This window comes from Eschrichtius robustus, chromosome X, assembly GCF_028021215.1.
Source record: "Eschrichtius robustus isolate mEscRob2 chromosome X, mEscRob2.pri, whole genome shotgun sequence".
Taxonomy (NCBI): Eukaryota; Metazoa; Chordata; class Mammalia; order Artiodactyla; family Eschrichtiidae; genus Eschrichtius; species Eschrichtius robustus.
In genome coordinates, this window is record NC_090845.1 from 97,775,177 (window position 1) to 97,789,692 (window position 14,516).

A 14,516-nucleotide genomic window follows, 5' to 3' on the forward strand; every position below is an offset into this window, starting at 1 on the left:
CAAGGCCGGAGATACAGATGACTTTTGCCGTCTAGGGAAGCTTGAAAAGGAGTTCTCAGCAGAGGAGCGGGGACTGATCATTTTGGGCCTCTTTGTACTTTGTCAGCACACCTAATCCTTTTGGAAGCCAAGTGCAGAATCTACTGTGCTAATTATTGGGCAAAAGTAATTCCAGGAGGGAAAAACAGTACAGGAGAATAGATAAGGTTTGGGTAAGCTGTGTAGGAGCTGTTCAGTGGGTAATGAAAAAGTAGGGGGAATTCCCTGGCGGTCTAGTAGTTAGGATTCTGCGCTTCCACTGCTGGGGGCACGGATTCAGTCTCAGGTCGGGGAACTAAGATACTGCGTGCCGCACGGTGCGGCCAAAAAAAAAAAAGAGAGGGAGAGAGAGAGAAAGAAAAAGGAAAAAAAAAAGAAAAGAAAAAATAGACGTTTCATTCTCATTATAAAAGTAATCTAGTCACTATAAGGAAAACATCAAGCGTTACAGAACAATAAAGAAGAGAATAAGAATAAGTGATAATTCCTCCATTAATATGTTGGTATAATTTCCTCCCAGTCTTCTGTGTATATATGCCCATTATGAAAAACAAAATTGGGATTATTTTATACATGCTACTTTGTAATATAGTAAAAGTTAGTATGCTATGATTGTTTCCCAGTGTCATTAAATATTCTTCTAAACATGATTTCTAATGACTGCATAGTATTTCATCATTTGAGTGGACATGATATGTATTTAAACCGTGCCCTGTTATTCGACATTTGGTTTGTTGGATAGATATGATTTGTGGAATCTTGAAGACAGCAGTGCAAGTAGATGGCTTTAGGTTATAGTTCTGCTATTTCCTAAGCCTTCGGAGCAAGGCTTAAATCTTAGCATCTATCGCCTCATTTGTCAAAGAAGGGTATGAATAGTAACTACTTCTTTGGTGGTGACAATTAGATGAGAGATGATCCATGGTGTTAATATATAGAGTCAATAAGTGTTAATAATATATAGAATTATCCTTGTCCTGACGCTTCACCATCTGTGTACTAACTTAACTGTTAGAATTAGGATCCCAGGGAAGGAAAATTGCTTTCATGCAGATAAGTAGAATTTCAGAATGAAAACTGCCTTCGGATAAGTAACCCTTTTCATTAGTTGAGCACTTTCCAGATGGGGCCTTTGGCCAACTTCATGAAATTCACAGGAAGAAAGGTTTTGGAGCCTCTGCAGTTGTGTAGCCCCATTTGGTCCAGAACAAGGAAGTGGGAAACCACCAGTTGCAACCAGGAAGTTTATCTTCGTGCCCACAGGCAAAGCCAGACAAGCCTTCCTGTTGTACTTGTTTGGTTTTCTTTACTTGTTTTTTATTTTCCAACTTTTATTCTGAAATTTTTCAAACATATGGAAAGGTGAACAGGGCAGTACACCAAGCACGGCTATGACCTCCACCTAGATTCAGCGGTTTTTGGCATGCTTTCTGATAAGTGAGTTAAAAGACGTAAGATCCTAACTGCATTCCCTGCTACATGACAGGCTTGTGCTCTGGGGCCTCACACAGCGGGCGAAACGTATATACTCTGAGACCAAGGGCTTACGGAAACAGAAGTTCAGAGTGGAAGGACCCTAGGCTCTGGGATGATAGAAATGTATCTATTGTTTTTATAATACAAATAACAGAAAGCAAATCTTAACGTAGCTCCTGGCTGAAGGGAAAAATGTCGAGCCAGACTTCAATCAACATGACAATGTATAAATAACTTCTAATATATTCATATAATTGAATAATATACAGCAGTGAAAAACAGACTAAGTGTGTTAACATGGCCAATTAGAAGAAGCCATGTTGAATGAAGCGTAATTTGCAGAAGGGGATGGATATGCATGTACACACACACACACACACACACACACACACACAGTATATCATTTATCATTTATTTAATGGGATAGACGTGAAACAACAATGTATATGGTTTGTGGATATATACAGATGTAATGTATAAAAACATAGGAAGGACTCCAACTCCTTCAGAATAAAGGCTCCATCTGGTTAGGGAGTAGAGGAGATGAATGGTATTCAGGAAGGTTACATGGAACTTCAACTAAATCAGTAATGTTCAAATTTATGAAAGTGGGATGCTGGACGCAGAGGTTCTTTTTATATTATTTTTATAATTTTCTGTATGTTGGAAAATTTTAGTGTTAAAACTAGAGGGAAAAAGCACTATTTAAAAGGCTTAGAGTCTAGGATCACTTATTTTGTAGGTGTAAAAGCTGAGGCTGGGAGAGTTGAGTGTTTTGCTTCTCATATATTTTTGAATTTTATTTAATTATCATACAGTAGAGTTGACTTTTTGGCGTACAGTTCTATGAGATCTTTTTTCATTTTTTTATTATGATAAAATACACTTAACATCAAATGTAACATCTTAACCATTTTTAAAGTGTACGGTTCAGTGGCATTAAGTACACTTATGTTGCCGTGCAACCATTACCACCATCCATCTCCAGAACTCTTTTCATTTTGCAAAAACTGAAACTCTGTACCCATTAAGCAATAAATCCCATTACCTCCTATCCCCAGTCCCTGGCAACCAGCATTTCTGTCTTTACGATTTTGACTACTCTAGATAGGTACCTCATACAAGTGGAATCATACAGTATTTGTTCTTCTGTGACTGGCTTATTTCACTTAGCAAAATGTCCTCAAGGTTCATCCATGTTGTAGCATGTGTCAGAATGTCTAAGGCAGAATGATATTTCATTGTATGTATATAGCATATTTTGTTTATCCATTCACCTGTTGATGGACACTTGGGTTGCTTCCATGTTTTAGCTATTGTAAATAATGCTGCTATGAACATCAGTGTACAAATATCCCATAGAACCCCTGCTTTCAATTCTTTTGGGTATATGCCCAGAATTGGAATTGCTGGATCATATAGTAATTCTATTTTTAATTTTTTGAAGAACTGCCATACTGTTTTACACAGCAGCTGTACCATTTTACATTCCCACCAACAGTGTATAAGAGTTCCAATTTGTCCATATCTTTGCCAGCATTTGTTGTTTTCTGTTTTTGATAGTAGCCATTCTAGTGGTGTGAGATAGTATCTTATTATGATTTCGATTTGCATTTCATTTTCTACTTTCCCTTGTGATTTCTTCTTTGATCCATTGATTGTTTAAGAATGTATTTAATTTTCACAAATTTGTGAATTTTCCCATTTTTCAGTTGACCCTTGAACAACATGGGTTTGTACTGCATGGGTCCACTTATACACGGATCTTTTTCAATAAATACTACAGTACTATACAATCTGCGGTTGGTTAAATCTGTGAACATGGAACTTTGGATATGGAGGGCCAACTATAGAGTTATATGCAGATTTCCGCTGCTTGGGGTATTGGTGCTCCTAAAACACCCCCCGCCCACGTTGTTCAAGGGTCAACTGTACTTCTGCTAATGATTTCTAACTTCATCCTGTTATGGTTAGAGAAGACATTTTGTGTAATATCTATCTTTTAACATCTGTTGAAGCTTAGTTTGCCACCTAACATATGGTCTATCCGGGAAATGTCCCAAATGCACTTGAGAGAATGTGAATTTTGTTGTTGTTGGGTAAAGTGTTCTCTATATGTTTGTTAGATCTAGTTGGTTTATTGTGCTGTTCAAGTCCTCAAATTTCTTGCTTTTCTTCTGTCTGACTGTTCTGTTACTGAGAGTAGAGTATTGAAGTCTCCAACCGTTATTGTAGAACTGTCTATTTCTCCCATCAACTTGGTCATTTTTTCTTCATATATTTTGATGGCCTGTTATCAGGTACCAACATGTTTATAATTGTCATATCTTCTTGCTGTATTGAACCTTTTATTAGTAAATAATTTTCTTCTTCGTCTTAGAAACTCTTTTTATTTGGGCAGACATTTATTTATTTATTTATAAATTTTTATTTATTTATTTTTTGGCTGCGTTGGGTCTTCGTTGCAGCACGCAGGCTTTCTCTAGTTGTGGTGCGTGGGGGCTACTCTCTGTTGCGGTGTGCGGGCTTCTCATTGCGGTGGCTTCTCTTGTTGTGGAGCATGGGCTCTAGATGCACGGGCTTCAGTAGTTGCAACACGCAGGCTCAGTAGTTATGGTGTGCAGGCCCTAGAGCATGCGGGCTTCAGTAGTTGTGGTGCGTGGGCTCTAGAGTGCAGGCTTAGTAGTTGTGGCACACGGGCTTAGTTGCTCCGTGGCATGTGGGATGTTCCCAGACCAGGGCTCGAACCCGTGTCCCCTGCATTGGCAGGCAGATTGTTAACCACTGTGCCACCAGGGAAGTCCTGTAAACTCTTTTGATTGATAGTTTATTTTGTCTGATATTAGTATAGCCACCTCTGCTCTCTTGGTTACCATTTGCATGGAATATCTTTTTCTGTCCTTTCACTTTCAATCTATTTCTGTCTTTGGATCTAAAGTGCGTCTCTTGTAGACAGCATACAGTTGGATCATATTTTTTTTTAATCCTTTCTGCCAATCTCTGTCTTTTGATTGGAGAGTTTAATCCATTTACATTTAAAGTTAGTACTGATAAGCAGGGGCTTCTTTCATTTTGCTATTTGTTTTCTATATGCTTTATAACTTTCTGTCACTCATTTCCTGCATTACTGTCCTCTTTTGTGTTTAGCTGATTTTTTTTGGTAGCGTTAACAATTTAATACTCTAATCATTTCTTTTTGCATATATTCTCCAACAATTATCTTGGCGGTTATCATGGGGATTACGTTTAGCATCCTAAAGTTATAACATTTTACATTGAATTTATTAGCTTAATTTCAGTAATATACAAAAACTCTGCTCCTTTACAGTTGCATCCCCACCCCTTTCAGTTAGTGATGTCACAAAGTTATATCTTTATACATGTATGCCCCCAAACTTAATCTATTTAAATGCATTAGTCTCTTAAATTATGTAGAAAACAAAATGTGGAATTACAAACCAAAGTTACAGTAACACTAGCTTTTAGACTAGTAATTGTGTTTTTAAAAATGTATTAATCTCTTAAATCATGTAGACAAAATTAGAGTTACAAACTGCTGTTACACTAGTACTTGCTTTTATAATTGCCCATGTATTTTCCTTTACTGAGATCTTTATTTCTTCATACAGCTTTGGGTTACTGTCTGGTGTTCTTTCATTTCAACCTGCAGGACTCCCTTTAGCATTTCTTGCAGGGCAGGTCAAGTCATAACAAACTCCCTCAGTTTTTGCTTTTCTGGCAATGTCCTAATTTCTCTCTCAATTTTGAAGGATAGTTTTGTTGGATATAGGATTCTTGGTTGACAGGCTCCCCCCCCCCCACACCTGTTTAGCACTTTGAATATGTATCTGCCCATTGCCCCACTGCCTTCTGGCCTCCAAATCTGATGAAAAATCAAATTACTCTATCAGTGTGGGTCTATTTCTGGACTATTCTGTTTCGTCGTTTGATGTCTTTTCTTGGCCAGATTGTTTTGATTGCTATAATTTTATATAGTAAGGCTTACAGTCAGGTAGTGTGATTCTTTCATCTACCTTCTACTTTTTCAAAATTATTTTAGCTATTCTTTCTTTGCCCTTTCATATACATTTTAGAGTCAGTTTGCCTGTATCTACAAAATATCCTGCTGAGATTTTGATCAGAATTGCATTGAATCTATAGATAATTTTTTGGGGAATTGACATCTTCCTTATGATGAGCCCTTTAATCCTTGAACATGGTATGTCTTTTTATTTGTTAGATCTCTGATTTCTTTAATCAGCCTTTTGCAGTTCTCAGTGTACAGATTCTGTACATATATTGTTAGATTTATACCTAAGTATTTCAGTTTTGGGGAAGATAATATAAATAGTATATATTTTAAAAAATTTGGTTTCCAGTTTTACACTGCTATTGTGTAGAAATGTTACTGATGTTTGTGTGTTGACCTTGCGATCCTGCAACCCTGCTAAAATCATATTAGTTTTAGGAATTTTTCTGTTGATTCCTTGGGATTTTCTACAAATATAATAATTCTTTGCAAACAGAGATAGTATTATTTCCTCCTTTCCAATCTCTATTATTTTTGTTACCTTATTTCACTGGCTAAGACTACTGGCATGGTGTTGAATTGGAGTGCTGAGAGTGGGCACCCTCGTCTTGATCCTGATGTTAATGGGGAGAGCATTTGGTATCATTAAGTATGATTTTGGGCATAGTATTTTTTAGATGTCCTTTATCAGGTTGAGGAAGTTCCCTCCTATTGCTAGTGTGTTGGTATTTTTGTTATCATAAACAGATGTTGAATTTTGACAAATGCCTTTTCTGTATCAATTGATACGATCATATACTTTTTTATTCTTTACACTGCTAATTTGGTAGAATTCATTAATTGAATTTCAGATACTGAGTCAACCTTTCATTACCAAGACAAACCCCACTTAGTCATAGAGTAATGTTCTTTTTATATTGCTGCATTAGATTTGCTAACATTTTATTGAGGATTTTAGGGTCTGTGTTCATGAGGGATATTAGTTTAGTTTTAGTTTTCCTCCTCCTCCTCCCACCTCCCCTCCCCCTGCCCCACAGTTTTTGTATCTGGGTAATAATAGCCTCATAAAATGAGTTGAGAAATGCTTGCTTCTGTTGTATTTTCTGGACCAGGTTGTATAAATACTTGGTAGAATTGATCACTGAAGCCATCTGAGTCTTATTCAGAAGATTTTTGACTACAGATTCTTTTTTATTGAGATATAATTGACATATAACATTATATTACTTTCAGGTATATAACATAATGATTTGATATTTGTATATGTTGTGAAATGATCACCACAATAAGTCTGATTAATATCCATCACCACAGATAGTTGCATATTTTTTTCTTATGATGAGAATTTTTAAGATGGTTAATATCCATCACCACAGATACTTGCATATTTTTTTCTTATGATGAGAATTTTTAAGATATGCCCTCTTAGCAACTTTCAAATAATACAGTACAGTACCTATCGTCACCACACTGTACATTACATCCCCATGACTTATTTCTTTTATAACTGGAAGTTTGTACCTTTTGACCACCTTCACCCATTTCACCCACCCCCAACCCCCTGCCCTCTGGCAACCACCAGTCTGTTCTTCGAATCTATGAGTTTGTTGTTTTGTTTATTTGTTTGTTTTAGAGTCTACATATAATTGAGATCATGCAGTAATTTGTCTTTCTGTGTCTGACTTACCTCACTCAGCATGATCCCCTCAAGGTCCATCCATGTTGTCACAAATGGCAAGGTTTGGACTGTGCAGGTTATCTATTTCATCTCTGGTGAGTTTTAGTGGTTTGTGGTTTTAGAGGAAATTCTCCATTTTTCCTAAGTTGTTGAATTAGGTGCATAGAAATGTTCATAGTATATCCTTATTATCCTTTTAATTCCTGAGGGGCTGTAGTGATATCCCTTCTTTCCTTCCTGATATTGATAACTTTTGCATTCTCTCTTTTTATCCATGTCATTCTGCCTAGTGGTTTCTCAGTTATATTGCCTTTTTCAAAGGCAACCTTTTGGTTTCATTGATTTTTCTCTATTGTTTTTGTTTTTACTTTCATTGATTTCTGCTCTTTATTATTTCATTCTTTCTGCTTGCTTTGGGTTTATTTTGCTCTTCTGTTTTTTGGATTCTTAAGGTGGAATCTTGGGTTACTGCTTTGAGACCATACTTTTTTCTTAATATAAGAATTTCATGTTATAAGCATCTCACCCATTTTGGCATATCGTATTTTAATTTTTGTCCAGTTCAAAATATTTTATAATTTCCTTTGAGAATTTCGTTCCATGAATCTTCCTTCCTTCCTTCCTTCCTTCCATGTCTTTTGATTCTTGGTTATAATCAAGTGCTAAATTCAAATATGTCATCTGATGAGGGTTTTTTAATAGCTTCATTTGTCATTGTGAATAATAATGTGATATTCATTTACCTTGCTTTATTAGGGATTATAATAGTTACCATGTATTGAGTGCTTACTATGTCCTAGGCACTATGTTGATCACTTTACATGGTCTTACCTCATTAAATTCTCTCAGCAGCTCTTTTAGTTGGTACTGTTATTAGCCCCATTTTATTATTGAGGAGACAGAATCACATATTTTTTTCTTTATTTTTGAGAATTTTATTATTTATTTATTTATTTATTTATTTGGCCATGCCGTGGGGCATGCAGGATCTTAGTTCCCCGACCAGGGATCGAACCCGTGTCCCCTGCAGTGGAAGCGCAGAGTCTTAACCACTGGACCACCAGGGAAGTCTCTGAATCACATATTTTAAGTGATTTGTCCAGAGTCAACTCAGCCAGTAAGTGGTAGAGCTGGGATTTGAATGTAGGTTTGATTCCAAACCAAGTTCTTAACCATTATACTACATTTCCTCTAGTTATTTTATTTCTTGGCTTCTCAATAAGATTGTCAGCTTCTTGAAGGCAAATACTAGCTCTTAATTATATTGATCTCCTTTTCTCTATAGCACCAGGAACGATATTAGACACACACTAATGGACTAATGTGTGTGGACTAAATTTAATGAAATTAACTGACCTGAAAGAGAATCAAACCCATAACACTTGCCATATTACCCCAGGTTGTTGCCAACTAAGGTAACTTAGTACAGTATCCTACACAGAAACAAAAAAAGCTGACAGAATATTTGTGACAGTGGTAATGGCCAAGTGTTCTAGCCGGCAAGAAGAAGATTTATAAGTGTGACTAACTGGCCTGGAGTCCATCTCCGAGCTCTACCCTTTGGTTCTGGCCTTCAGTCTGTCCTTTTGCTCTCTCTCGATCTCCTTCTCACACTTCGAATTTTTAAAACAGTTCGACTTTCCTCCATGGTTCATGATCCTTCTCCCCTTTTAATATGAGGCTTTTAGGTGAGCTCTTCACCATTTATTTAAGAAACATGTATCTGAGTCTTACTGTATGCCATGTACTTTTTAAAGCACTTTATACATATCAACTCCTTGTAATAATTCTGTGAGTTGGAACTCTTATTATTCCCGTTGTGCAGATGAGGGAACTCTCACTGGATTTTCTAGTGGCTCATTTTCTATTTCCAATACCCAATAGAAATCTGAGTGGCAGGCTGGAGGTGGTATAAAGCAAAAGCAAAAGCCTTTGCCCCTGATGTGGTCAGTCATTTACCTGTTGGGCTGTGCCCTGGGTCTGTAGAGGACAGTGCAGCTGTGTAATTGGGGCAGTTTTGCAACAGAACACACTAGGGGTTCTGTCGCTCTTAGACATGACCTTCCCTGCCCCATGGGCATCCCAGAACCTTTTTTCCTACCTGGTCTGTTGTCTGACACACACACACACACACACACACACACACGCACGCACGCACGCACGCAACATGTGTAATGTTCATATCATGGATTTGAAGTGCAGGGTACAGCAGCAAAAACACGGTCTTGAAACTGGATGAGTGTGACTTCTCCCTCTGCCACTTATTTGTTATCTGTTTGATCTTGGGCAAGTCACTTAATCACTTAGTGCTTTGGTTTTCTCGGCTGTGAAATTGAAAACGATACTGATTATAATAAAAACTGTGAGGATTAAATGAGATGATGCATTTGAATACTTAGTCCAGTGATTGGCACATGAAAGTGCTCAATATATGTTAGATATATTTTATAATTAGTGATATGCAAGACCCTTTTATATATTAAGGATAGTTCACCCTTCGGCCTATATGTAGCTTGTGGAACTGAATTTTGAGGACCCAGAACAAGGCTTGTCTTTGTCTAGGAATTTATTGGTTATTTTGAATCTTGATGTTGGCTTTTATCTTCTTTATCTCTGGCCTTCCATGAGCCTTTGGGATCAGTTCCATTATCCTCAAGCTTTAACTTTTGTTGCCCAAGTATCTACTTGGCCTTGTGTAAATGCCAGCATTCTTTTAAGGTCAGTGGCAAAGCCTGGCACTAGAGTTCAGCTTTACCTCGACTATCAGTGAGATGTTTCCTCTCCCAGGGTGAGTGTTTCTGCTGTGGCTGTCGCTTAGGAGGGTCCAGGGGCAGAGTTAGGCCACACGTTACTTCACCCCAGCCCTGGAATGGCTGTTAATGAGCCCTGCTCCAGGCATTGAGGCTCGAGCCGGAGTTTTCAACAGTCAGTTTCTGAGAGCATGGGGTGCCCCCTAGAAGGATGCTGTCGTAAAAGCATGGTAGCCTGGCCAATCCGGGGAGGCAGGAGGGACATTGCATTGGTGTGCCTCCTCCGTTTCATGGACAAGCTAAGCCCTGTTAAACCATAGGACTGCTGGGCTGGCATGGCCTAAGAACGGTCTCCCGACAGTCATCCCCTGAGAGCTTATTAAGCCTGGAGCAGGGAATGAAGGAGGTGGTAAGAGAGACCCCTGAGCATCCGTGACTCTCTACCTGAGGTCATATTTGTAATGGAGGAAGGGAGGCAGGCTCTGATACAAGACAGTGAGAGGGGTCTGGAGTCAGATAAACCTGGGTTTGCATTGTGGCTCTACTGTCCTCTGTGTGGCACTGACAAAGTCACTTCACTTTTCTGAGCCTGGTTTCCTCATCCGCAAAACGCAAACAATACTTGTACCCATCTCATAAGATTGCTGTAAAAATTCGGCCAGAGAATTTACTTAAAGCAGCTAATTTGATACTTGGCTGGAATATGTCAAGTGCACACCATCACCATCACCACAGCATTGGTAACAACAAGCAGCAGAAAGAAACAAACAGCAGCCTTGGGGCTTGTGTGCTGTTCCCCTGGGGCTCCTTATAACATTGTCTCTTAGTCTTAGGCACACATCTGTGAGCGCCAAGAGAAGAGCTTAAGTTCTTCTAGGTCCCAGTCAGGACATAACAGAGATCCTGGTATCACGAGGCTGCTGTGAGTGTGTGTGTGAGAGAGCGCGAGAGTGAGCTTGAGGTCCGGAAGCCACGTTGACTCAGCAATGGTTGTACGTGACCCGTCAAATTAGCTTTTCTCCAGGAGGAACAGACTGTCATTCTTTGCTTCTCCCTCAGTAGTAAAGGACCACTTGCCTGGATGAAGGAAGCTGCTTAAATCCATCCCCACAGCTCGCACAAGCAGAATTTGTTCCTGACTTGCTTGTTCTTGAGCAAGTCAGGAACCCCCTCACAAAGGGTTCCTAGCGTGGGTTTTAACAAGTCTGGAATTGGGAAACGGTATCCCTACCCAGAGACCCGTGGTTTTCTTGTCTCTGTCTCTTTTTTCTTTTGTGTTTTGCTTTTAAATCAAAGAACCCAGTATGTAAAATAGATGAAGGAAAGTTTGGAAGGCTGCCACTTCTGCCCTCCCCACCTCCCGCAGCAGCCCCTGAAGGTGTTGCTAAGAAGGTGGGAGAGTGCATTTGCAGACGCTGCAGTTGGCTCCCTGGGTTGTATTAGCTAGCCTTTTTATGCCCAGGTCTCTGTTTGGGGAGAAGCCTTGGGCGTGGCTGTGGAAATAAGCAGCCTTGCTCTAAGAAACAGGTCTCTACTGTAATAACACAGTAGTGTAATAACACCTGGCTCCCGCAGTTCCCCTTTGTAATGCTGCCTGAGCCGCAGCAGTTGGAGCTGAGATTGGGACTAACCACATGTTTAGGGAACCCAGAGCTCATCATGCAATGAAGTGCTGCAACCAAAGCGTGTTCACAAAGTGGTTGGGGGATTTTGAGGTGGCGGTGGCGCTCTTCAGAATATTTCAGTTAATGCAAAATACGCTGCTCTTCATTTATTTACGCGTGTGTGCCAACTCCAGTGCCGTTTTACACAGAGAGCCACTTGTTTTCATGCTCTCCCATCTGGCATGGCATAACCTGACACAGTTTTGTCTGCCTCTGCATCAGAGTCAGGGTGTGACCTGCACTTTATCTCTTTTCCTCTCCAGGCTACAGATGCACATGTTGAATGGAGCTCTTCTTGCCCTGCTGTTTCCTGTGGTAAATACGCGGCTGGTAAGTAACCTCTTCTAGGAACATACCAGCAACATACAAAACGGTACTTGCTTGCTCATGTGCCCGTGTGAGTTTTAATTTTTTTTATTAAAGTATAATTAATTTACGAGATTATATCAGTTTCAGGTGTACAACGTAGTGATTCAATATTTTCATAGATTAATCTCCATTTAAAGTTATTATGAAAGATTGGCTATATTCTCTGTGCTGTGCAATGTATCCTTATAGCTTATGTATTTTATACATAGTAGTTTCTACCCCTTACCCCTCCATGTAAGTTTTTAAATATCTACACATTCAGTGTCGAGGTTTGATGCAACCCTGTTTGGATGCAGTGGCGCTTGATGGGGGCGAGAGTATTGTGTGGAACTCTAGGGCTTTAATAAGGGTTTAGGCCAGAACCAGAACAGACCAAAAAAGCCTACAGAGGCTCTTGGAAGGGTTTGGTGAAGAGAAAGGGGGCCCCACCCATTCGACAGAGGCTTCTAGGTGTTCTAAGGGCCTCTAGTGTGGACTCGGCCACATTGGTCCGGAATAATCTGCTGGGGAGCCTCAAAGCCAGTCTGCTTTGCCAAAGGCCCTTTTGGGCAGGAACTGGATTTCTTCCCTGTTCCTCCAAACCCACAGGGCAGTCTGGCCCACACATTCCGCCAGTGGCTAGCAGGTAGAATCCCACTGTGGCAGGTGGGTGGGTGATGAACCAGTGCAGAGGGAAGCAGAAGCTATAGGAGTGGCTGGGCCCTGTCCTCAGACTCCCATATGTGGGGCTGCAGAGGGATTAGCGGGCTGGGTTAGAAAGCTCAGGGAAAGAAATCACCTGTGAAATCCTTCCTACTGCTTTCTGTTTTCATGACTTAAATTTGCCTCACGCGTTAAGATCATAGTTTAAATCTCATAATGATAACCCTTCCTCTTTGGGTAGCATTTTATAGTTTACAAGGTCTTTTCAAATAACAATTGTGTAACGTAGATATTAAGCTGGGTGAGGGCGAGTATTATGGCCTCTTGTTATAGAAGAAGAAACTGACGTTCAGGGAGTCACACAAATTCTAAGTGGCGGAGTTGGGAGTGGAGACTAAGCCTCAGATCCTACAACCACAGCTACACTTCACTCTCTCTGAGGATTTAGTCACTCCCTCTCCACAAATACTCGTGTATACCCTTATGATTGTTATACTTTTCTAGGTGCATATTATATATACGTCAGTAGAAATTCCTCCCTCCCTCCCTCCCTCCCTCCCTCCCTCCCTCCCTCCCTCCCTCCCTTCCTTCCTTCCTTCCTTCCTTCCTTCCTTCCTTCCTTCCTTCCTTCCTTCCTTCCTTCCTTCCTTCCTTCCCTCCCTCCCTTTCCCTCTCTGCCCTTCTTCCCCTCTCTGATGGCAGATTTGCTATTATATTTGTTATGACACCTAATAACTTTCCAAATAAATGTCAGGCTATAGCCAGCCAGCTTATCAAGAATGGCCAAGTAACTTTCCTTAACACTGAAACTTCTTTGATGAGTTCTCTCTTAACTAGCGATTCCAATCACTCTGGTAAATAATCTTGGTCCTCTTTTTCTAAAATGAAGCTGATTAAAGCTCACGGTGGTGGCTCCATTTGCATATGTCTTGACAATTGGCTTTGGTCTTGGTCTGGTTATTTTAAGTGGTTGGGACCCCTCCTGGGTTACCCTGGCTTTCCAGACTTTTTGCTTTGCAACCCCTTATTTGAACTCAGATTGACTTAAAATAAGACACAGGAAGGTAGGCAACTCTTTAAGCCTGATGATCCAATTAGGCAGGAAGTCAGCTTTTGACTTCTCTTTTGCCCTTCCTTCCTTCCTTCTTGGCCCTTGATCTTTTTAATCCTTGTTTTCCTAATTAGCTATAATGAGGAAACAAGGAAAGTAGAATGAACTAATTGGTGTGTATACCAGTAACACAGACATACATACACTCACATATATAAAGACAGAGAGTGAGGGAGTTGGAGGAAGTTGCCACAGTCAGCTAAAGGATTTGGGTCATCAGTGAATTTCCATGTGCTGTAGTACTCTGTCCTGTGCCTTATTGGCACTGGGGTTTGCAGACCAGCTAGAGAATACCCAGATCCAAGTTCCTCCTGGTTCTTCATCTTAGAAGCTGACACCTTAGAAGAAGGAACGTGTATTCCAATGGCCCATATTACAAGTAAGTGCCCTTTGCCTCCAGGATTTCAGAGTAGGTCTCTTTCTGGCTTCAGATGAAGTGTCTCAAGGGCGATTTCCCTTTTGTTTCTTGGAGGGAAGGAGGGGAAATGCATCATGGAACTATTAGTAGATCAGCAGAGAGCTGAAAGCTTGTCTGGTCTAATCTTCTAGAGGGGGAACTTAGATGGATAAATGACTTGCCTAAAAAGCCAAGGTGGGCGCCCCTTGAACCCAGGCCTCCTGACTCAGACTTCAGAGCCCTTTTCCTGTTGTCTGATTGAAATTCAGTGTGAGTTTGAATACTAGTGAGTCAAGATGCTGGAGATGCTGCTTAGCTTTTCTCCATCTAAAAGAGGTGGGTCATAGGCTTCTTTGATAA

The 14,516-nt window shown here is 40.1% G+C and overlaps 1 protein-coding gene across 5 annotated transcripts in view; it reads left to right on the plus strand.

Moving 5' to 3' along the window:
• Positions 1-14,516, plus strand: part of TMEM164 (transmembrane protein 164) — a 158,105-nt gene that overhangs the window by 85,191 nt on the left and 58,398 nt on the right. For all 5 annotated transcript variants that reach the window (XM_068533208.1, XM_068533203.1, XM_068533204.1 and 2 more), the window contains one exon: positions 11,901-11,967. In XM_068533208.1, the coding sequence (XP_068389309.1) occupies positions 11,908-11,967 (60 nt within the window). In that variant the 5' untranslated portion in view covers positions 11,901-11,907. The remainder of the gene's footprint in view (positions 1-11,900; positions 11,968-14,516) is intronic.